This window comes from Pan paniscus, chromosome 2 (assembly GCF_029289425.2).
Source record: "Pan paniscus chromosome 2, NHGRI_mPanPan1-v2.0_pri, whole genome shotgun sequence".
Classification (NCBI taxonomy): Eukaryota; Metazoa; Chordata; class Mammalia; order Primates; family Hominidae; genus Pan; species Pan paniscus.
Genome location: NC_085926.1, coordinates 154,325,252 through 154,351,006, shown reverse-complemented (window position 1 = coordinate 154,351,006; position 25,755 = coordinate 154,325,252). Strand labels below are relative to the sequence as shown.

The 25,755-nt window shown below is 40.9% G+C and overlaps 1 protein-coding gene across 3 annotated transcripts in view; it reads right to left on the bottom strand.

The window, feature by feature from the left end:
* The window catches only part of KCNAB1 (potassium voltage-gated channel subfamily A regulatory beta subunit 1), a 418,964-nt gene that overhangs the window by 105,292 nt on the left and 287,917 nt on the right, over window positions 1-25,755 (bottom strand). For all 3 annotated transcript variants that reach the window (XM_034957646.3, XM_003830650.5, XM_003830649.6), the window contains exon 2: window positions 11,609-11,652. In XM_034957646.3, coding sequence (XP_034813537.1) covers window positions 11,609-11,652 — 44 coding nt within the window. The remainder of the gene's footprint in view (window positions 1-11,608; window positions 11,653-25,755) is intronic.

The window sequence follows — 25,755 nt, the reverse complement described above, 5'->3', positions numbered from 1 at the left end:
AAGTCAGGCTAAAAAATTAATCACCATCAAACGCAAGTAAAAAATGCAAGGTGTCCTTTAGGGGCATATAGCCCAAGGATCTGATTCATCCTGAGAACCACGTCTCCTCCACTCCCTAGATAGGCTCTGTGAGGGCAGGCATCTGTGTGTCGTTTCTCCCTGTTTCCCCAGCACAGCGTCTACTGCATCTTTGTGAAATCCATGAACACATGAAAAAATGACAGAAAAAGTGCCTGGCTGTGCTTTACAGGGATGACCGAGTCAGTCGCAGTGTCTAAGAGTTCACAAACTGAGACGTAGGCAACATCCGAGGCAGCAAATCCATCAGCAGGGCCAGGACAGCCAACCAGTCCTTCCTGGAAGGCACTGAAAAGGAGGGGGACTGCTGTGCTCCTCTCTTTTGCCCTGAGAATGGTGGGGGTAGGTAACGAAGTCAGACAGAAGGTCACCTGTAGCAACATGTCTCAGGACCAGTCCTGTGTCCTCTATTCTTCAGAGAGCAGTTACAGACATTGCTGCCAAAAGAAACAGCTCAGCAAGGGCCAAAGGAAAGGCTATTGTCAAGCATAAGGTGGAGATATGGGAAGTGAGGCAAAGTAAGAGACTATGAAGAAAAATGAAGCTAATTCCAGGCACAGAACCAAATCAGGTCCTGTTTCCTTCTTTTCAGCTAAAGAAATCCCCATGGTTAGACCGTCAGCTCCAATTTAGCCATTGCTCATTACCTCATCACCCATTTCCTACAATTATGTGTTGGTAGCCTCTTTTTCCTCTAATTGTAATTAGTTGTCAGATATGAAATGAGTATTGATGGTATTTTCTGCTTCTCTCTCATGGAGGTCCTTCTTTGCATATTTTCATCATCCAGGTGTTAGGATGAAGCTTTTATTTGTAAATGAACCTTAGGTTTCACTAATCCTTTGAGATTATTAAAAACATAGAAACGAGAGAGTATATCAAGAAGGCAAAGCTGTATATTTACCCTGCAATGGAAAATTTTGTCAATTAGGCAAATTGAATTGACTCACAAAACTCTGAGCATACCTCATGCCATAGAAAAAGCTGGGAGAATTTCAATTTTCAACTATGGCTACCAATGACATAGAAAGGGCTCAGATAAGCCAAATAAGTAGGGGAAGGCATCCCAGATCCAGGAATATGTTTTCTTCTTAACTATTCATGGTGGTCATCTGCTTATTACCTCAGCCACTATTTGTCCTCTTTAGGTAAGAGTTCTTTAATTTTCTTTTGAGAATGAATCACTTCCCTACTCCCAGAATGCAGTTTGGATGGATTTAAAGTACCCTTCCCCAGTGTCAGGGTGGGTCTTGAGAGACTGAAGTCTTTGATGATTGGCTCAGGGATGGATACATAAACCAACCAGAGCCAATGGGATGTGAGGCATGAAGCCTCTGCAGTCCTCTTGCCTATTTCAGGACAGCTTGAGAATAGAACCAACCTGCAGCTCACAGAATTCACAGTTTGATCCCCAGATAAACCCATATGGGTCCACTGTCCAGGTGAGCCTAGAAATTCTTTCATGTGGGCCTAGAAATTTGTGTTTTTGCTAGAGCTGACGTCTTGACTTGCTTTGAGCTGGGTTTTCTGTTGTCTTACTGTGGAAGGTTTCTGATTCATTCATACTCAATACGCCTGAAAAGAACTGAGACTTTATTTCTTCTTCATTCGGCTGAGGCCCTTAAGGCATTCCTATGAATGTCTGCACAGTCATCCTCGGTGCATTGGCCCCTGGAGGGTCATTCAGCCACGTACACTGCACTTTCAGAGACGACTGCCTGCAGCCCTGTGCTCTCCTCACCTGGGCATACCAGAGGCAGGCACAGACACAGCACAGCCCCACTCCACTGGCAGACAGGATTCAAATGATTTATCTATTTTTTGCCTTACTGTTAGATAAGCTTAATTGCATTATTGATTGAAATTACAAAACTTTCATTTGGGTTTTTATGCTGCACAGAGTTTAGAAAAATAATCTTTATATAAATGTAGAATGCACAGGCAAACCCGAGGTAAACAACATGAATAGACTTGTACATACACAAGATGTGCCTTAGTCAGGCTGCTGCTTAGAGTACAGGAACTATGGGGACCTCGTGAAGCCTTTAGGGCAGTGTGCAAAGGAGGGAAAGGCAGGCACTAGGAGCTTCATTGATGGTATCCACACAAAAACCAAAATGCCTGCACTCAATTGCATCCTTACTTTGAAATTTCTCATGGGGAAAGCACACCTGATCGTGGGCCAAGAGACATGGATTCCGGTCCCCATTCTGTCTGTGGAGCTTTCATAAGTCATTGTCTACCCTAACTCTGGAGATGGATGCCAGGAGTCATTCAGGTTCTGACATTTTCTAGTCCAAAGTAAAGACATTTTCACCAAGCTGCCAACCCAGAGTCATGCCGAACCTAATCATGACATCACCTGAGTACTGCCTGAATGTGAGAGACGCAAGGGGCCCTACACATTTGGTGCAGCCATTCTCATTTCAAGGAGGAAGCGGAAGTTTGGGACATGAAGAGATGTGGGTGACAGCAGTGGCTGTGTGTGCTTGGAGGCTGGAAGTAGATGGGCCATAAGGGACGAGGCTGCTAGTGGAGCAGGGAGGGATAGAAAATGGGTGAGTCTGCTGTCTCTAACACTGGCCTTGAACAAGACATATCGCCTCTCCCTGACCCTGTTTTCTCACAATGGAGCTGGTGGCTGCAAGGACTAATTCTCCATCTCATGGCTGTGATGATGTTTAGTGAGATCGTCTTTATAAATGATGAATTTCAGCAAATTGCCCAGATCTGGGCCTAGAGAGGACCTTTTGTCCCCCATTACTAATGGTTTTGAAGCCATTTGTTTCATTTTTGAATCACAGGTTGGCAAATGAGGGCTACTTATCCCTTTGCGGCTGCATGGAGAGAGATGATGTGTGTGCGTGCATGCATGCACATGGGTTGTTTGCATGCCCAGATTGTTGAATAAACCCCTCTGTGTACAGACCCTTCTATTTTCTCTCCTCGAGTTCTCCCCTAAGCCTCAACTCTGACAGCGTGTGAAATATTAGGTTGCCACACTCCTACCTAAGCTATATCGTCACTCCTAATAGACTCCTGGGAGCAGAGGCAAAGCCATGTGGCCAGCAGTCCCTGCTGATTCAGAGGGCAACCACTTGTCAGCAATTCTTTCTTTCTTTCTTTTTGTCAGCAATTCTTAAGAAGGATTTTATCCATAAAAGTAGGAAACTAGGAAGAAATATTTTTAGACAATTTTGGAAAAATACAAAGGTCTGCCCATTTTTAATATGTATGCATCATGACATTTATTCAAGTTAGACTTTCCAGAAAGAGTGACATGCCTAAAACACTCTTGTATGTTTAATATTCATACACCATTTAAACTCTATGGGTATTTTGGAGTTAAGATAGTTCACTCTGTTTGTGTTATGCAGAAAAATTGGTAAACTCTTTCAGGGAAAGCTTGCATTTTAAAACTACCTCTCAAGTGTCCCAGGAGGCACTTCATATTTATTATTGCTGCTCTTATGTTGTTATAATAGGTGAGCTAGCTAGTTTATATCGGCCTAAACAACAAGAATGGGAATCATGAAGGGTGTCCATAAAAATAATACCATCCATGTTAAATATTTAATGTCGTGTTCTCCTAGTGTCAAAATATTTAGTGCAGTGAGAGCATCACTAAGGCAGAGGGAGATGAGCCAGGACTACATTCTGCACGTATGAATGCATTAAAAAGAAGCCCACACAGTTTATTCTTAAGATTCACTGCTTTTGCTCTAGAAAGTTCTCTTGGTTAGGGAGGGGCATAAGGCAAGACTGGCACCCAGATGGCAGGAGTCGAATGGCAGGGAAGCCAGTTCACCCTACCTGCCCTGAGGCCAGCCCTAAGCAGGGCAGATTCTCCTCTTTGGAGGCTTTCCAGTCCAGTTGGAAATGCCTCAGGCCAGCTCCCAGGCCTAGATCTGCGGGCGGCTGCTGCCATGTAGATAAGAATCATGGCTGCTGGCACTGGGTACACTAGATATCAGTTCACACATTTTTCTATCTTAATCCATCCAGATAAGACAATGTATTCCAACCCTGATACTGCCTCAGAACCGTCAGGGCAGCATTTGAAAAACACATGCATGTAGAGCTCCTTATTGAAAAGGTCTAGGTTGAGACGAGATTATCTGAATTTTAAATTAAACAGGTAACTCCAATGTGCAGCCAGAGTTGAGAAGAAACACCTTTTGAGAGACTCATATAAGTCCTCCAAGGTGTTAAGAAGTATTTTACCTTATGACTTTATTTCTTCAAGGACGAAGCATGAAGCAGCTGCCTAAAAGGACACAGAACATTTCCTTGGAATCAGTTTGCATTCCCTAGGAATTAAAGCCTTGAGGATGTGCGAAACAGGGACCCAAAGGTATGGGGGTGTTCTTTCTCTCCTTCACTGCTTAGGTCCAGATCAAACCCTATCTGACAGGGCTGCCTAAATTGTCCTCTTGACCTGCGAACAGCCCAGGAAAGCTCCATTTGGATGACGGTATTTTACATTAGGTTTAATATGTGCTCAGCTGAAAAATGAGCAAGTGACCACATTACTCCTTACTTGGGTTTTCCATATCTTCCTACCTATATCACTTACAAATACTTAACTCTGGTTGGCCACATACACTTGCATGATGTTTCAAAAAAAAAATCAACAAAATCACTCCTCAGGGTTCTCCAGAGAAACAGAACCAATAGGGTGTGTGTGTGTGTGTGTGTGTGTGTGTGTATAGAGGAATTATAAGGAATTGGCTCATGTGATTATGGAGGCCAAGAAATCCCAAGATCTGCAGTTGGCAAGTTAGAGACTCAAAGGAGTTAATGGTATAGTTCTACTCCGAAAGCTGGCAGCCTTCAAGATCCAAGAAGGCTGATGTTTCAGTTTGAGTCTGAAGGCAAGAAAAGATCAATGTCCCAGTTTGAAATGGTCAGGCAGGAATTCCCTCTTATTCACAGGAGGGCAAGTATTTTTGTTTTATTCAGGCCTTCAACTGTTTGGGAAAGTGCTACCCACATTAGGGAGGGCAATCGGCTTTACTCAGTCTGTAAGTTCAAATGTTAATCTCATTCCAAAACACCCTCGTAGGTGCACCCAAAATAAAATTTGACTAAATATCTGGACATTCCATGGCTCAGTCAAGTTGACACATCAAATTAACCGTGATGTGCCTTTTTTCTTGCAGACATCTTGCCTGCTGGGAAGCATGCCCATTCCAGAGTGAATGTTGGAAGGTAAAGTCAGCCCCTTTCAAGCACACACAGGTGAGCTGGACATTGTGGTGTGTTACCTCCCATGGAATGAATCAGACCGGCCTACTGCTCCTAATGTGAGACTTTTGGAGCAAGTCAGTGTGGGCAGATGCTCCTTTCTAACTGTAGAAGCAAGAGCTCTGATGAAACAGCTCTGGGTCTAAACCCAGCCTAGACCCCATGTCACCTGTGTATGTGGTAGGTTCCCCGGTCTCCAACGCTCTTTTAGGACAATCCCTGATGCTGGGCCTCTCTCTATCTCCACTCCCTACCCCACAATTCTGTCTCTTCATTGATATGCCACTGGAGGAAGTCAAAGAACTGGGCTGGGCCTCAGCAATTCATGATTTTTGACTTCAGCTGGATCCTTGCTATTATTCAGTGGACCTTTTGTCATTTCTTAGCAATTGATCATCTCTCCAGTCATTCACTCGAAAATATTTTGAATACCTGCTACTAGCCAGATACTGTGATCTGCTAAAGTGCAATAGGAGTGTAGAAAAATAGGCAGTCCCTGCTCTCAGGGAGCATACACTCAGGCAGACACCATGAGCCAGATGTCCTAAACCTGTCCAAGCACCTCAGTCCTCTGTGTTTCCAGGTGATCTCAATGACAATCATAGGGTCATCACTGTGAGAAGTTCCTGGGTCTGTATTTCCAGCCTAGAGATCTCCACAGAGTTCCCCTTGTTCTCTAGATATCTGAAGCTGGGAGGTCACAAGCTCTTTGGTCACCACTCCCCAACAGTGCTGTCTGCCCTCACAGCTCCCTCCTGTGTCTCCTGTCTCTGAGATTTCAGCTCATCCACCCCCATGCCCAATCCAGGAGTCTGGGCATCTTCCTGCACTCAGGAAGACTTCCTATTCTGTATCCAGAGATCACCAGCCCTATTCATTCTTTCTCCTAATCACCTCCTTCCTCTACATCTTTCATACCACTGTCTCATCAACAACTCCTAATTAATTTCCCTGCCTCCAGCCTCAACCCTGTTCCCTCTATGATAGCCTTCATGTTGCTTCTAATACCTTTGATCATGTCTTATTCCTGACCCAAGGTTTTCAATGGCTTATCACAAGCTTGAGCAAGGTTTTGATAACTGTTTTTGGCATAGGATGAATTTTTTTTCCAAAATGTAGTATGAAGCACTAAAAAGAAATGAACTATCAAACTATGAAAAGACATGGAAGAAACTTAAATGTATATTACTAAGTGAAAGAAGCCAATGTGAATAGGCTACATACTATATGATTCAACTATATGACATTCTGGAAAAGGCAAAACTATGCAGACAGTAAAAAGACAGTGATTTCCAGGAGTTAGAGGAGAGGGAGGGATGAATAGGCAAGACAGAGGATTTTTTAGAGCAGTGAAACTATTCTGTATGATACTATAATGGTAGATACAAGTCATTATACATTTGTCAAAACCCATAGAGTGTACAACACCAATAGTGAACCCTAATGTAAACTATGGACTTTGGTTGATAATGTTGTGGCACTGTAGGTTCATCAGAGGTAACAAATGTGCCACTCTGGTGAAGGATGCTGATAACGAGGGAGGTTATGCATGTGTAGGGATAGGGGTGTATGGGAACTCCTTGTGCTTTTTGCTCAGTTTTGTAGTGAACTTAAAACTGCATTAAAACATAGTCTATTTTTTTAAAATAATAATAATAATATGCAGAAAAAGTGGGCTGCTTTGATGGAAGCTGTGGCAGGTGGAAGGAAGAGAGTGGAGAGAGATGGAGCCTTTGCTCCTCCTTGTCCCTGAAGTGTTTGTTGAGACCTGGGGACCTTTGGATTTGAAGGAATTCCAGAGACATAGAGGACAAGAGCTAAATGGCTTAGCAAGGCAAACAAGGGTTCTTATAATCAAACCTAGCTTTCTTTCCAGGCTCATTTCTTGCTGTTCCCCAATACCTTGTACTCATAATATTCTATACATGTGACCCGTTTCCCCAAGTACCTCCCCTCGGTGGAGTCTCCCTCTGGAGTTGCCGTTGCTTGCATTGCTTCCTGTCTTAAACCTCTTGCCCTCCCTCTCCACTTGACTTCTCTCTTCAAGTGTCAAGCCAAGTGGCAACCCTTGTTCCCCCATCAAGCTATCCCAAATCCCCCAGGAGACCTTCCTCATGCTTCACTTGCCCCGTACTCTCCATTATGGCATCTGTCAGATACATTATCAGTTTGTTTTTTTGCAAGCGTAACTCCCACTGCACTATGATAAATTTGAGGGCAGGCTCCATGCTCTTGTCCTCGTATCTCCTGTAACCAATGTCTGGCTTCATAAATGTTTGCTTAAGATGAATAAATGAATGAGTGAATTAACGTAAATTCTACCATTTTTCTCTCGTAAGGCAGTTCCACCTCCTATCAGATCGGGGTGAGTTTGGTCACTCTGAGTTTATTCCTTTCCCATGAGTTTTTTGACTTCAAGTCTTGACAATAATGGGCAGTATATTTACAGAACAGGCAAGCCACAGCAACCCACAGGTAGGATTGGCCACATAATATTAATATTTTTTCCCATTTCTCTCCTTGGCAGGGCTGTGTTCTTTCGGATGTACCATCAGTTCACTCTCAAGTTACTTCACCTTTCTACTCCCATTTACACATTTGCTCTTAGTTCACCAAAAGGAAAATTGTCAGGGCAAGGAATTTCCGGCTGCCCCTTCTCTGGTAGAGAAGAAAGTCAGAATTGTTAGCTTTAACTATGACTTTTAGAGTATTTCAAGAAAAGAATCTGTAGCTTTCTGATTTCCTGGCAGTTTTACTACTTAATTTCTAAGGCCTCAGTTGAACGTAGGTCGTGACTGAGCTGACATCCTAAGCCTACAGCAGTAAACCCAGCTCCATTTGGATTTGACAGCTGGGGTCTGCAGAGCCTGACAAATTATCTAAGGCTGGTGCATTATTTCTTTCTATGAATTTCTTGTCTCCTCTGGCTTATAGAGGCAGTTCAAAAAAGTTCTGAAAGAGTGCTTATTCAAGTTGTCAAGCTTAGTTACCTGTTTTGAATGAAGCAAGTCAGCCCTATGAACTTCCTTGTTTCCTCTTATTTTTCATGCAGTGTCTTATTACAAGTGTTCAGGCTCTTGAAAAAACTTGAAGCTCAAATAGAACTTGCTGCTCCTGAATCAAGCCTGTTTCAAAGTTCACTAAAATGCCTGCACCTCACATACAGTCTGCGTTTTAAAGAAAACAAAAATCAACAAAAACTGGAGACTGGCCTCTGGAGACTGGGATTGCATGGGCACCTGAATTTGTTATTGTCTTAAGGGCTTTCAGCTGAGTTTTCTGTGTACTTATTGACTAAACTATTTTCCACCGTAGACACAAGCTCGTAAATAGTTGGGCAATGCTTTTTCACTACATATATTTCTTACTTTACATTAATAGGTAGTTCCTTTCAATAATGAATACCGAATAGTTATTTACTGTAAAGATATACTTAAAAAAAAAAAAACTAAGGTCAGAGTGTCCCTGGTAATGAATCTCCAGGGTCTTTCAAATATGAGTAAATAGTAACAATATCAGAGCCATAAATTAAGCAAATGTCAAATTACCTTAGACTTATGGTGAACAAATACTGCCTTCACCTCCCAAGTCAGATTATTAGGAAGAATCAGAAAAACTCAGACATTGATGGCTTTCAGTATCTTTGAAATACCCCCTCACACATGCCAGCTCTGAGTCTCACACATCATCAGGACCCTCATGTTGTAGTTGCTGACCCACCCTGGTCACTCCCTCTCATTCTTTGAAAATTTTAGCTCACTTCTCACTGCCACTCTCCAATGTTAGTTTTGCTGTACTCTTTAGTGAGTTCAGTGACCCCAAAGATGATCTTCCCTGCACCTTCACCTCCAAGTTTCTTAACCTTCTCTCCTTCACTGATCTTGTCTTCGATACAATCTCCACCATTCTCTCCCAATGGACACACCATAGACTATGTCACTAACAATAACTGAACCACTCTATAACCCCAATTTCAAATGTTTCCCTTTTCAACCACTTTCTATCCTTCCAACCACTGTCTCTAATGTTTTTCCTTCAACAATTCTTTAGTCCCTCTGGGATATATACTTTATTGATCCTATCCAGTTTTCACAGTCCCTCAGCTCCCTCATTTTAGCTCCTGGCTCATTTTCCTGACTCTGTCCTCATTTTCCTTTCTACTCAGTTTAAATGCCAACTCCACCATTAAAATAACTGCCCAACACAAGCCCTCAGCATCTTTGCCCTCTTTTTATCATCTTATGTAAAAAAACAAAAACCCACCTGAACTTGCAAAGCTGAACATGTCTAGAAGAAAAACACATAACTATGGACATGGTCTCACTTCAAATTTACTCATACTGATCTTAAGCTGATCCTTAATGCTGTCTTGTCACTGTGTGGCCTAGCCCTGGTCAATTCACTCTTCTCTCCCGCATGTCTTCTCTCCAAACTTCTAACACTTCCTTCTCATCCTCACTAACAGCTGATGATTTTGCTTCTGATTCCCACTGAGTATATAAAAGCAATAGAAGAGAACTTTGACAAAATACCTCCCCCTCCACCACCCCATCAATCGCCCTACTAGCCTCAAAGCCCATGTACTCTGCTTCTTTCATGTACTGTCTCCTTGTGTGCTTCTCATGTCCTCAAGAAATCATTCCAGATATTCTTCTCTCTCCTTTTTCTGCATCATTTTTTCCTCTCAAAAGGATTTCCCCATAAGTGTATAAATATGTGGTCATTTCTTCCACGTGCAAAAGCAACCTCTCTGATCCCACTTATCTGCTCAGTGCCACTCCATTTCTCTGCTTTTCTTTATAGCAATCATCATCCAAAAGAGTAGCCTTCAGCTTGTCTCTTTCCATTCTCCCAGGGGACCATTCCAATTATGCTTTAAACTCTACCATTCCACCCAAACAGACCTTGTAAAAGTCACTGATGACCTCCATGTTGCTGAACCCAATGGTCAATTCTTGGTCCCCATCTTGCTTGATGCATGAGCACCACTTGACAGGATTGGTCACTCCATCCTCCTCGAAATGCTCACCTGGATTCCAGGACTCCATTTTTTTTTCTGATTTTTCTCCTGCTGCGCTGGTTGCTTTATTTTCAGCTTTCTTTGGCTCCTCCTCACTTTCTCGATTTCTTAATGTTGGATTTCCTAGGTCTTAGACCATGTGCCTCTGTTTTCTATTCTGTCTATAAGCACACCCTTAGTGCTCTCATCCAGGATCCGGGCTTAAACAGCATCTACTTGCTGATGACTCGCAAGTTAATATATCTAGCTCTCCTTTCTAAATTGGAGTCATAAGTCTATTTGCATACTTGACAATTTTTATTGCAGGCCTAATCGATATCTCAAACTTAGTAGGTCCCAAATCAATCTCCTAATCTCCCTAAATTTCTCTCTCATTTTTCTACCTCATTTACTCGTACTTCATCCTGTCTGTTGCTCAGGCAAAAAATCCTTAGAGTCATCCTTGACTTTTTTCTGTCATCTTCCACATAGAACCCAACAGAAAATCTTTCAGGTTTTACCTTGAAAACATAGCCACAATCTGACCACTCCTCACTACTTCCTCAGTTACCATCCTGGTCTAGACTTAGGTGACAGAACAGCTCTGATTGGTGTTGAATGGCAGGAATGCCAAGGCTGCCTTTTCCTGGGCCTAAGGGATGTCTGGAGGCCTCAAGCCTCCCCAAGTCTCACAGTCAGATTCCACGACTTCAGATTCATCTTTATGCTGTTAGAATTGCCATCTCTATTTAATCCTCTTCAAATATTGACTGGGAGGAATAATACTTTTTATTTATTAATGCATATTAATGTACATGTGTTTATGTGTATCTCACCTTGCCCCCCCAAATATTTAAGGCAGATTATAAAAGTATATAAAATGCATAATAATAATATAGAAAAGTGAGGAAATTAGGCAAAGGGAAAACAAGGATAGATAGAAAAAATTCAGGTGAATTGAGGGAGTGGTGAACTGAACATGCCATGCAGTCCTTCATGCTTGCTAAATGGGAGTGACGCATAAGTCCCTTTCTCTGAGGTGTGCTTTAGCATCAGGTTGCCTTATGCTCGACGGGCCCCTATAAGGAATCATGAACACGGTGGCTCCCTGGGAGAGGGTCATGATGGGAAGAGAAAGGCTCAAAGGAGAAGTGGGGCAATACTGGCCAGGAAGCCTCCTCCTCATCTGAGACCAGGTCCTGGCCTAGACCACAGTCACTCCCTGGTGCCCTCCCCAGTCTCCCACCTTCCAGCCCACCCCCAGGTCACACCCTCAGTACTTACCAAGACCCAAGCAAGAAACTCTGAGTCCTGATTTTCCAAGATTCCTATAATAAAAACAAAGCAACACTTGGTCATCATTTCCTCAGGTGGAACTGTACATGCATAAGTGGATATTGTATCTCCATTTTGGCAAGATTCTTGATGAGTCCTGATAGAGGCAGAGCCACAGATGCCGGCATATTGTCTTGAGACAAGTCTCCCTTGCATGGCCACTCAGGCACCAGGAAGCTCAAAATCTGTTCAGGCGCAGCACAGAAAATGTCCCTCACAGAACACAGCTTCTCAGTCTCATATTGTCTTCTTTATTAACTTGTTTACCCATTTACTGGCTTTCTCTCTCCTGCTAGAATTTGAGTTTCTTCAGGGTAAGCTTCTTTAACTTATTCACCAACCATTCATTCATTATTTGTCAACTGACCACTTCTCACTACTTCCTCAGTTACCATCCTGGTCTAGACTTAGGTCACAGAACAGTTCTGATTTGTGTTGAATGGCCTGACACACGGTAAGTAGAGCCTTAATAAATATTTTTGACTTATTGACTAACAAACTGACTTCTAAAACAGAATATTAGTTCTAATGGATGTGAATTATTAAAATAACAAATATAAAACTATCTTTTAGGTTATTTTAACTATATCCTATATTTAATATATTATAATATAATACATAGATATATATTTAACTATATTACATATATGTGTGTGTGTGTATATATATATTTAATTCAAGATTACATAAAATTACCACGGGAACATCAGATATTTCTTTATTCCCAAAAGTTTAAGGAAAAGAAATATATTTTTGCTTTCTAAACAAGGATAGAACTAGGAGCTCTAGTATGCATTTGCCTATAAGTCTTTGTGGAAATCCAGACTCAACCCATTTTTGTCTTCTGACTAGCAGCTGTTAGAGGAAAAAAACAAATTCTCAGAGACAGGGTGCCTCATAGCATTAGTGTAAGGGTCCAAAGTGAGCAGGCAAAGCTGAAATAACTGTAACATTGTAGAAAAGTGCACCCTTATTCTCTGATAAAAGGCTTTCATAAAAATACAGTTTCCCTTCTTGCTCCCACACCAAAGGAAACAACACAAATAAAACTTCCAAATTGGTGGCACAGCTGAACTATCCCAAGTTCTCCCTTGATTTGTCATCAGTTTTGGTTTCTTTAGACTTAGCAATTAGTACTCCCATTTTTGCATCACATGTTTTTCTTCTGCTTATTAATGTTGTCTATAAAATGCCACCTAAGCAACACATTCAATTGCACAACATAATAAAAAATGCATAAAAATGCAAAGAGTTGAAAGACCCGGGCTTTTGACCCCTTGTCACAACTAGTTGGGTGACCTTGTAGAAATTGCTCCCTTTTCTTTCCGGGGTTGAGTTTCTTCATTTGGAAGATGTAGCGTTGATGTCTATGCCATTTGCATAGCATCACTGTTTGTAGGGCCAGATCGTGAGAATGTGTGCTAAAGTGTTATACTGTAAACAAATGCAAGGCATAGCGATTTCTGGTGCTTTCTGACTCCTACCCTCCAACCAGACATGGTGCTAAATTTTCCCATATGAACTGGACATGTCCAACTGGAAGAAAACTGTTGCATAAAGATGCATGTGGAAAATATTTTGAACCACTAAATGGGACGAAAATAATTGGATTGCTCCAGTGAACATAATTTTTATAAGAAATTGTTCATTTAGTAGTTTTTCAGAAATCAATAGATGTACAAAGACTTTTCTTGGTAGTCCAAAAGTCTACTGATTTTAAGGGGTAGGAATCTAGAGCAAATGCTATATTGTAGGGAGAATTTTTTTAAAAAGTCATGGAGATACAGAGAAGAACAAGGCATGGTCCTGTACCCTCAAGGAGCTTAGAGTCCAGTGAGGGACACAGAAAAACCAACATGTAATTCCAGTAACATGGGATACATCTTACCGTGGAGATCACATGAGGTGGTGGCTTCCTCAGGCTTATATTTGCATAACTTTGTAGGTATCATGGAGAAAAGGATCTAGAAAAGGGTTTTCACGTATTTTTAATGTCTTTCAGTAGGGAGAAGTGACTTGTAGAAAACTCTATAGAGCAAGACAGTTCTAAGGCTAAGTCTCTATAGTTCAGAGATTTTTCTTTTCTTTCTTTTTTTTTTTTTTTTCTCTTTTTTTGAGACGGAGTCTCGCTCTGTTGCCCAGGCTGGAGTGCAGTGGTGCAATCTCGGCTCACTGCAAGCTCCGCCTCCCGGGTTCATGCCACTCTCCTGCCTCAGCCTCCCGAGTAGCTGGGACTACAGGCACCCGCCACCACGCCTGGCTAATTTTTTTTTATTTTTAGTAGAGATGGGGTTTCACTGTGTTAGCCAGGGTGGTCTCGATCTCCTGACCTCGTGATCCACCTGCCTCGGCCTCCCAAAGTGCTGGGATTACAGGCGTGAGCCACCGTGCCCCGCTAGTTCAGAGATTTTTCTAACAAACTCAAATAAGGCAAAGTTATATCACTGGGTACTTAGCAACATCTCAGCATCCATTTTCCTGATGGCAGTCCTATTTTCCTTATGGCAGCAACTGAAGATAATGATCACTCTGTTATGGGTGTTGAAGACCAAACATGAGAACTGACAGCAAAAACAAACTGCAAACTAGCAAGTACTAATGGCCCATTTTCTTGCCACTGCTGTTTAAACGCCCAAGATGGCCTTTCTGGAATGAAAGCCTTACAAGATTTTAAAATGTAAGAAAAGTTCAGTTACAGACTAATACTGCTATAGTGGTGATAGGTCCCCACCTTAAGCCTTGATATTTTTGTTTCCCTTAACTCTAATACTTTTAATTCTTTTTCCAAATACCTTCATCCTCTAGATAGAACAGTTATGAAATTCAGGTGGTCACTTTTAAAGTGAGAGGCATTTTCTCTGCATGAGATATATCTGGGTCTCTGTGTGCATTGCTCTAACTTTGCTCAGATGCAAGTCTCTTTGTGAGACGTGTACCACTTAAGGCACTCCCAACGCAGGATGGTGCCACTCACTTTGCAGCTGGAGAAGGTAGGAGGAACTAGCTACCTCCAATTCAGGGCATGAAATCCCAACATGATTTCTGCTATTCCAAATGGCACGTCTGCATCCTCCTGTCTCTATCCATGTTTGTGCAGTACTAAGTGAAGATGTAGCTATTGTCCAGTTACTCTAAGCCACTTAAGATCTGCTGTGTAATAGAAGCCCAAATACTTGACACATTTGATCTAATGAGTTCAGCAGCTTGTTTGTGTGGCTTTAACATCAAATAATGACCAAGTTTACTAATCATGCTGGGCTATAACACATACCCTGGAACCTTTATCTCACTCATGTAGAATTTTCACAAATACCTCATAATCTTATGTGACATTGTGCAGAAAAACAACTTTATATGATGTTATTCTATTTCTTAATTCCTCAGTGTTCCCATAAGTGAGGCTACATAAAAATTCTGTAAGCACATCAAATTGCCAATTAGAATGAATTATTTTTCCATTTGATTCAAAATTGTTTCACTGCACAGGTTTAACTATTTTATCTATGTCAGAGATATCAGAAACAAGTCTCACCATGTTCATTTTTAGTATCTGCTCCTGTTCAACTCAAAATAAAAGCTCCTCTTTCTCAGGTGAACCTGAACTGCTCTGCTGCTAATATTAGAAACAAATGACATCAATGTGGAGGCACAGAACACTTAGCTTTGTCAGTCAAATTTTGGAAATCCTACAGCGTCAGTAAAGAGTTATGTGGAGAAGGGATATAGCTTCTTGAGAGCTCAAAGGTTGTGATTCCCCTTTCTTTCTGAAGGCAGACTCTCCACTCGGTGAATACATGGCTGACCTTATTTCAGGACAATGATTTGTTCCATGGCAGAGGCACTGAATGTAATTCCTAGCCTCACTTTATGGAGCATCCACCAGGCTTTTTTTTTTTTTTCTTTTAAGGCAATACTGGAGTAGTGAGAACTGAAATCAAGCATCTCTCAGGCTCAGTTTTGCAGGCCACTCTGATGCTCACAGTTTCTTTACAAGTCAAAGAGGCTAAAAGCAGAAAATTCTTAACCCAAATTTGTTGTTTTAAATGGCTTGTTTCTCGATGTACGTATCTTAGACCTTATTCACAATTTTAAACAGCTGAGAAAAGTAGCTTGCAAAAATATGTGCCCTGCATTTGACCAAGCAAGAAGCATATGCATGGGGCAAAATCCCCGATTTAAAGGTTGACGTAACAGGGACAGCTGGAAAGCATATGCAAGGGGCTCCAGCAGCTGTGTCAGGCTGGCAGAAACAAGCTGGGTTTGACCTGGTTTTCATGTGGTCAGAGAATTACATCATTTGCTGTCTCACTCTATTTGAACATCTTTCTGATCCTTCTGAATTATACTCTGCCTTACCTGGAAGTTACTAATCAAATATGAGATTTGGGTTTTTTTTTTTTTTTTTTTAAGAAATGTGCATTTAATAATGTACATGAGCAGAAATCATGTTCATTTGCCAGCCAGCTGGTTTTGATAGTTACAAGGTAACATACATTTTGACAGCCATGAAGGTGGCTACAAATAGTAATAACATTTTCTTATGAGGGCACTGTTCATCATTGTTGGTAAGTAAATAATGACTCATTTGGGATTCACCAGGCACACAAATGATTTAGCCAGGCATTTTGAGGACAGACATTGACAGGTGGCACAACAAAACTTTTATTCTTACCTTTTTAAAAATAGCAACAAAGTAGAACAGGATTCTTCCAGATTCTTTGATTTAAAAGTTTAAGTCATTTGTCAATTGCAAATTCTGTCTAGGTTCTTATTCATTTTCTTTGGACAAATAAAACACCTGATGATCCGTATCTTTCTAGAAAAGTCTAGAGAAGTGTGGAAAAAAGAGACTTTCCTATAATTAATTAATTAGGTCAAAGAAGATGTACCAAATTTCACCTATGTACCAGGCCTCAGACTAGGCTGTGAGCCTGGGCTGAGTGGCAGATAGTTGCTGCTCTCGTGCAGCTTATGTCATAGGAGGTGAGACAGGTATTAAATAGATTAATTATTTGATTATAATATTAAATAAAAGGATAGTAGGCCCTAAATACAAAATTGGGACCCTCAGAAAGCTGACCTAATATGCGTGGTTAGGAAAAGCTTCTCTAGGGAAGTAATATTTAAACTGAGATCCAAAGGAAGAGTAGGAAGAAACTTAGTAAAGAGAGCAGGGATCAGCATTTCAAACAGAGTGAACAGCATGTGCAAAGGCTCAGAGACTGGAAGAAGCATGGGTAATTGAGGAACTGAAATACGTTCTAGGCAATAGAGGAGAGGAGAACAAAGGGTTGAGTGGCTCTACATGAGTCTGATAGGGTGGCAGGAGCCAGATCAAACAGCGCCTTAAAGATTATGTTGCAGATTTTGACCTTAATATGGAGTAATGGAAGATGTTAGCAGGGAAAATGGGTTGAAGGAAGGTAAGAAGAGGAGCTAGATGGCTGCTTAGTTAATCCTGATGAGAAATGGTGCTACCTTGAAATCGGATTTAGTGGAGTGGAGAGGATGGGGAAGATTCCAGATATCCCCAGCAGGTAAAATCTACAGGACTTGGTATTTTGATTGAATATGAGGGTGAAAAAGGAGGAATAACAGGCCATTCTCAGGTTTCTGATTTGGCCAGCTGGGTGAAGAGGGGTGCTTTTCACCGAAGTAGAGTGTTCATTGGGGACATTGGGGGAACAACGGTTTTGGATCTTTGGGCAATCTCGTGGGGACTGAATATCCATGAGACATCCAAGGTTAATTGCCTATAATTCAGAGTGGGGAGGGGGATTTTCTGAGTGTCCAGGGTAACAGGCACCATGGGCTGGGTCAGCGGCTGAGGGAACCGATTCTGTTAGTGAACAGGGCCCAGGATGGGGCCTTGAGGAGCTCCAGCACCACAGATGATGGAGAGGAAGCTGCATCAGCAAAGAAAATTGAGAAGGGGCAGCAAAGGTGTACATGGAGATCAGGAAAGTGTCTGTGGAGAAGCCAAAGCAGGGGATGGTTTCAGCAGGGAGTGAGTGGGCAGCAGTGTTGAAGGCTGCCGTGAGATAGAGCACAGCGAGTGGGGTGGAGAAATTCCCTTCATGTTCAGCTTTGTGGGGATGGCTGTTGACTTCTGTGGCAGCCATTTCAGTTGTGTCACGGATGGGAAGCCGGGCTGAGTGGGCCAAGGAGAGGAAAGGTGTAGAAATGGTGTTCACCAGATGTGTGTGACCTTGGGCAGGTTGCTTGGCTTTTTAAAGTCTCTTTCCTCATTCATAAATGGAGGTAATCATCGCACACTACTTTTGTTGACAGTTAAGTGAGAAAATATAAATGCAGTACCAGTCCTAGCATATTTCAGTGTTCAATTAGTGTTAGTTGCTTTCTGCCTTTCTTATTTCTTAGGAAAAGCGCTATTTTAAACACTGAATCTGGTTCTGGTATGGGTACAAAATCTGGTAGAAGGCTGCCTCTGTGACTTTCAAGACCCACTTCCCCGGCCTAATGATCCTCTCAGTTGCCCTAATGATCTTCCAGCCTAGATAAATTTGTGCTTAGACATTGCAGATAGCCTGAATCTATTATATGTGAATTGTAAGTTATTTTGCTGGAGTCACTAGAAAAAGTGGGAATCAGAGGATGAAGACAGATAAAAGAGGCAAAGAAGAAGGTGGCACTTTGGAGAAATGATAGAAGTCTGAGGTGTTTAGAACTGTTTCCATGATCACCAGACCAGGGAAAATGGAGCTGTGACATAAAGTTGTATGGATATAACCATACAAACTTGAGTGTTCTGTGGAGGTGGGGCTTGAGAAGTGCCCACTCATGTCTACTTAGCCCTTAAATAAGAGCTGCTCTTTGCTTTTCCTGTCTCAAGCATCTAAGGCAGCAGAAAAGCTGGACATCAGTAACTCAAAAAGTCTTAAATCAGAAGAATCTGGAACCTCTGTCTCAAGGGCATATAATTTGCGGATACACAAACTTGAATGGGAAAAATACATCTTTATTTTTCACCACCTTTTAACTGAAAGTTAGCATATCCTTCCATTCTCAGTGTAGGCAAGAAACCCCATAAGTACTCGTGTTACTGTTTGTGACTTTGACACCATCAAAAACTACAGGTGTTTTTGTATCACTTCAAAGTTGGAGACATCAAAAAATCATTTACGCTCACCATTTACACTCATTACCACTTGGAAATTGTGGCAATTGACCCACACCTAGAACTTGTTAATACATTAATAAAGAAGTGTATGTATTACTAGATCACAGATTTGGTTTTTACATATTTTGAACTATATTTCAAATTAACTGGGATCCTGTGTATTTTATGTAATGTTATTTAAAGCTCTTTCCACAAAATGAAGGGAAAGCCTTCTCTGGCATTCACTTTGTGATGAGAGCTGTAATTAGTTTTCACTGTGATGAGTTTTCAAAGGCAAAAAAACAAAAACAAAAAAAATCTGAGGTAGGACTTCTATGCCTTATATCTTTCTTATTCCATTTACTGTGGGTGAATATCTCACTTTCTCTTTAGAAAGCAAAGTCAGCAATGTAGCAGAGACTGAGGAATGAGCCTGACTGAGGAGGAGGGTGATATTTAAACATACACTTAATCAAAAGTAAATGCTTTCAGCCATAATGCATTAGTCTGCCTTTCATTTTCCTTGACAGAGGAACAGAAAATTAATGCCTGTTTCTCTATGTGCCATGTCTTTTACATCTGCAGTCAGAGTGCGATATATCACAGTGCATCTTATGGCTATTGTGTACGAGATTATTTCCCCTTCCAGACTGAGATCCATGAGGCCAGGGATTGTGTCTAAGGTGTCTGCATATTCCCACCACCTAGCACAGTGCTGGGTGCATAACAGCTGTTCAGTGATGCTCACAGTGGGTGCTGTAATGCTATCGCTTTGCTGTGGATAAAGACAGTATTGCTACTCACTTATGACTTTCTTCTTGGCCAGGGAGGCTCTGTGGTTTGCCAGAAGACACGGGGCAGTTGAGTGCAGTGGTGAAATGCAGCATAGTGCAGCAGTGCCTCTATCACTTACTATCAGCAAAGCCTTGGGAAATGTATGGAACCTCTCTGTGTCCCATCTGTTACATGGGGATAATAATAGAAACTACTTCATAGGGTTGTTGTGAGGATTCAATGTGAGGGTTGCAGCATTTAAGATAGGGCTTGGCACATGGTAAATGCTCTGTAAGTGCAAGCTGTTATTAGACAAACACAGATTGACTCCAAGCTCTGCTCCTGGTACTTAGGGGCAACTCATTTCACCTTATTTCAGAAGACAGATTCCTGCCTCCATAAGTGAGTTTCTAACCCTGCTTTGAGTGGAGGAACATCGTAAACACTGTGGCTTTTCTTTTAACCAGCATAGGTGTTAGGACTTCTTTTAATTTTACAAGAGGCTGGAGCTCGTGAACCTGCTTAGCAGGATGCCTTCTATCCCCACTCAGACCCTTCTTGTCCCTCTACCTCTCCAGTTAACTGTAGTCACTGTTCCAATGGAAGGGCCAAGTCCCAGGTCCCAAGTGTTTGCAACCTTAGAGCTTGGGGCTGGGGTGAAAGGGGGAATCCTACCATGGTCTACTGCTATGTTCAGGGTTGACTCTACTTTTTAATTCTAGTAACTCCAGCACTTTAGACCACCTGCTGGTCACCTCATCTGAATCTTCAGTGCATATTTCAAACTCAGAATGTCAGTCTGTGGGTCAGCCCCCATCAAAACAATGAAGCTCAAACCTGGATATTTTGTCTTCTTCCTCTCCCTTGGTCTCTACAGCCAGTCAGCAAATCCTGAAGAGCCAGCAAATCCAGAAGAGCCAGCTTCCTTCAGCACCACCCTGACTTCTTCACAGCCACTACTAGGTCAGATTCTTGTGACAGATAGCTCCTGGCCTGCTCTTCTGCCTCTAGATTCAATCTTGTTCTGTCTCTCTCTGTTTATCTCTGATCAGCCTTACCACTTTATTTTTATGTAGCCACTGTTATTCATGCCCTGTTACCTTTCCTCATTTGCAAAGTACTCGATTGTAGACTCCAAGCCTGATTTATATTTGTCTTCCTCGTAATACTTAGCATCATGGAAGTGCGACTCAATACTTCAGTGACTAAATGAAGGATCCAATAAAAGTTTGAGAAGCCTTTCTTAACTCTCTGATGTGGAGCCTACAGTTAGATATTATTTTATTCTTCTTTCTTTTATGTTTAGATTGACTATTACAATTCAGTTGTCTTATTCACTGCATAGTACAATAAGGGAAGACAGAGGCATTCATATTTTAAAAAAGGAAATAAAACTGTCTCTCATCGAAGACATGATTGTCTATGCAGAAAAAAACCCCAAACAATCTACAAAAATCTCCTAGAACTAATAAATGAATTTAGCAAGTTTGTGAGATATAAGATCAAGATATAAAAGTCAATTGTATTCCTAGGAATAAATTACTGATTGGTATTAAAAATTTAAAAGAGTAATACTATTTATAATAGCACCCTCAAAATGAAGTATTTGTTTATAAATTTATTAAAATATGAGCAGTCTCCATATACTAAAAACTAAAAAACATTGAAGAAAGAAATGAAAAAAGACCTAACTAAATAGAGAGGCATATCATTTTCATGGACTGCATGACTCAATATGGCTAAGATGTTAATTCCCCTCAATTTGATCAAAGGACTAAATATTATCCCAATTTATATCCTAGCAAAATGCTCTGTAGACAGCAACAAAGTGATTAAAAATGTATATGGTAAGATAAAAGAACTCAGATATTCAAAACAATGTGAAAAAGAGTAAAGCTGGAGGACTCATACTATCTGATTTCAAGATTTAATATAAAGCTACAGTAATCAAGGCAGTGTGGTGTATGTTAAAAGGAGTGAAGCACATATAAATGAAACAGAATAGACAGTAAGTGGAACAGAATAGACAGGTCAGAAATAGCCCCACACAAGTACAGTTAACTAATTTTTGACAAAGGTGCAAAGGTAATTAAATGGAGAAAGGACTGTTTATTCAACAAATGGTGATGGGGCAAATGAAATAATTGTTCATATGTAAAAACATTGAACTTTGACACAAACCTCACATCTTATACAAATATTAATGAAAAGTGGATCATAGATCTAAATGTAAAATATGACACTATAAAACTTCTAGAAAAAATGGGAGAAAATATGTGTGACTTTGGGCTTGACAAAGTTTTTAGATATGACATAAAAAAGATGATCCATTAAAAAATTAAAAATTGGACTTTATAAAAATTTAAGACTTCTGTTCTGAGAAAGATACTATTAAGAGAATGAAAAGACAAGTTACATGCTGAAAGAAAATATCTGCAAAAACTCATTTAAAAATAGCTGAAGTACTGAACAGATACTTCACCAAAGAAGATATTTGATGGCAAATAAGCATATGAAAAAAAATGCTCAACACCATTAGGAAAATATAAATTAAAACCATAATCAGATACCACTATATACTTATTAGAAAGTGTAAGATAACAAACAAACATACTAAGTACTGGCAAAGATACAGAGCAAATGGAATCTCATTCTATTGCTAGTTGATATGCAAAATGGTACAGCCCACTTTGAAAAACAGTTTAAAGGTTTCTTACAAAGTTCAACAATCTATACCATGTGACTCGGCTACTTCATTCCTAAGTATTTACCAAAGTGAATTAAAAACTTACATTCACACACAAAAAACTGTATATAAATATTCATAGCAGCTTTATTCACAAACACCAGAGGTTGAAAGTCCCCCAGATATCTGCCAACGGATGAATGGATTAACAAATTTGGGTACATTCATACAAAGGAATACTACTTGGCAATAAAAAGAATTAAAGGCATTTTGCTAAGTGAAGGACACCAAACTCAAAAGGCTACAATATTGTATGATTCCACTTACATGACATTCTAGAAAAGACAAAACTAGAGGGACAGAAAGCAGGTGTGTAGTTACCAGGATTTGGAGGTGGGGAGAGCTTGACTACAAAGTGGCAGTATGAGGGAATTTGAGGGCTCATGGAACTGTTCTGAATGGGCAATAGCATGACTTTGTGCATTTATTAAACTCCATACAACTGTAGAAACACAAAAAGTGAATTTCACTCTATGCAAATTTAAAAATATCTACCAGAATGTTGGAGGGACCCAAGATGAAATACAGACTATGAGAAATGAATTTAACTGTATTACAGATTAATGGCATACCACACTGAAGGAGATGGGGGCAAAGGACCTGACAAATAATTTTGGAAACAGTCTTTTGACTGGATATTGTAAAGCTAAGAACAACAATAACAAAAAACTATACACAAACACGGTACTCTACCTGGCAAATTTGTTTTTCACAGGGTTATGAGTTAACAATTCTGAAACTAGAGTTGAATACTAGGGTTGACAAATAAAAAATGCAGTAAGGAAGCCTTGAACAGTAGACCCAAAAATTAAATAAAAGCAGAAGAAAACTGAAGATCTCTTGAAGCCAACATCCTTTTATTATTTAATTTCATTTTATCTACAAACGTTCTCACATTGCCAGAACATTGGTTTTGGTTTGTTTCTGTTTTTTGTTTGTTTTCTTTTCTAATCCAGCACATGCTTACTCAGTAGCTACTAAGATGAATCAAGAGCTAGTAAATGACTTTGAAGTTAATGATGCTCTTTCTCTCCAGAAGAATAACATTGAATACAGTTGGCCCATGACTACTTTGAGCTCTGTTATAAATGACTAATGCTTGGTCAGGCTAGAGTTCTGGTTTTAGTTTATCTTTATTCTCGAACCTCTACTTTGATCTTTTTATTATTCTTCATTTTTTAGTTTGTTGTGTCTCAGAAGTGAAGGTACTGTATATATCTCATTGTGCAGTGACCAGCAGTGAAGTGGTGTCTGACTAGAGCACCAGGCATTGTGCCTTCTCATAGTGACTAGGAAATACCTGCAACCAGCAGTGAGAATTGCCCTTCTAAATGCAGAAGTCCCTTGGTGCCAATCCTGATTTTATTTGATATAAAAGGAAAGCTCCTTCCCATAAACACATGAAAGGGAGGAAAGGTGAAAAGATTGTCCTCTCATGATACAGCAAGGCACCAGATGAATATATTCATTAGGGCCTTAAGATAAAACCTGATTGAAATTCTCTTGAAAATGAAATCAAAGCTACCCCTCCTTGGGCCAGGGTGAATTTTTACTACTGCAAATAGTTTTTTAATTGACTTCAGGCATTTTAAATTAATCACTGCATGGCAACTATAGAATCCTATGAAATAACCTTACTTTATGCATTTGTGAATTAATCCATCCCGGAAAATTAAAGTAATTAATTCCAGTTGGTTAAAATCACTACTGATACTTTATTCGAGTTGAATGACTTGACTGGTTCTAAGCAAGATTTAGATGACAGAATTTCATAGGCTAGAGCCCAATATTGATGGCAGAGTAGCTGGTGCTCTGAGAATTCTTTGGCACAGCCCTAAAGAAGTCAATTTTCAACTTTAGTATCACCATATAATGAGAGTGAAAATCATTATGTAAAGTCGGTGCTTCCTACATTGTGGCTGGTTATGTTAGTCACAACTCCAATTACGCCTAATTTTTGGACAGTATAATGCCAGACTGAACAACTGAGTAAAGCTTTGTATCTACTTTGAATCCATTAATTAGAATGTTAGCATCTATAAGCACATGTCTCTGACTTTTGAAATGGAAAAGTACAACCAATCATAATATATTTTTTCTTTTTCACTTAATGGGTGAACATAAACACATACTTTATTTTGCCTATACCTGAACTCAGGTTCTTTATTTTTTTATTATTTTTTTTTATGGAGATGGAGTCTCACTCTGTCACCCAGGCTGCAGTGCAGTGGCACTATCTTGGCTCACTGCAATCTCTGTCTCCCAGGTTCAAGTGATTCTCCTGCCTCAGCCTCCTGAGTAGCTGGGATTACAGGTGTGCCCCACCACACCCAGCTAATTTTTGTATTTTTAGTCGAGAAGGGGTTTTGCCATGTTGACCAGGCTGGTCTCGAACTCCTGACCTCAAGTGATCCACCCACCTTGGCCTCCCAAAGTGCTGGGATTACAGGCATGAGCCACTGCGCCTGGCCCTCTAGGTGCTTTTATACACCATTCATACACAGAAGCACAGGCAACCATTCTGAGTAGGCACTCTTGTTCCCATTTTATCCACAAGAGAGACGGAGGCTGCGAGAGGTTAGGTAATGCGCCAGGGTCCCGCACATCCAGCAGGTTGCAGAGATGGCAAGGAGTATGGTGTGATGTTGAAGTGTGTGGTCTTCCTCTGCCCCTTGCTGCCTTCACATGGTCCGTGCATCTGAAGTGACCCGATTCTTAGCTATTCCCTAGAGAAATAAGTAGGCCTAGAAGGGCCCTGAGACCTGGGATAGGGTCCCTGCTGAGTTCGGCCATTTTTGGAGGCCTAGAGAAGGAGAAACATAAAAGTTTCTGCTGCCTGAGCTAGTTCATGCACACCCCCTCCCAGCGCCTCCCTGTTTCTTCCATGTCCCGCCACCACTGCCTGCCACTGCACCCCCTCCCCCGTCACCTTCCACAATCTCTCTGTGATTGATGCCATGGCAGTGGTGGGAGTTGGTGAACTGTCACTCATCTCAGTCCTTTCCCCATCAGCCCTCAGCCAGAAACAACGGGGTAAGAAAATAGAGCAGAAGGAAATTAACAACTCAAATTGGTTCAAAATTTATCAGAACTTATTTCATCCTGTTTTGCAGTTTTGAAAAGAGGAGAAAATGAAGTTATTTGTGTGCTCTGCTGATTGCAGATAGGAAGAGCAATGTGGCTGGAAGAGATCATGTTCACAGCTTGTGGGGTGTGGGGTTAAGTGTTTGAGAAGGGGAATGGAAAGGAACACTTGGAAGAACTGAGGTAACATTGCCTAAAAAGGCTGAATCAATAGTGACTTTCAGCACAATTCAATTCAATGAACACACTGGAGCTGCTATGAGCAAGGAGCTAAGGACATAAACTTTAAAAGACCATATCTCAAAGGTTGATTATTCATTCATGCAATTCATATTTATTGAGCACTGTTCTAGGTGCTAGGGTTATAGCAGT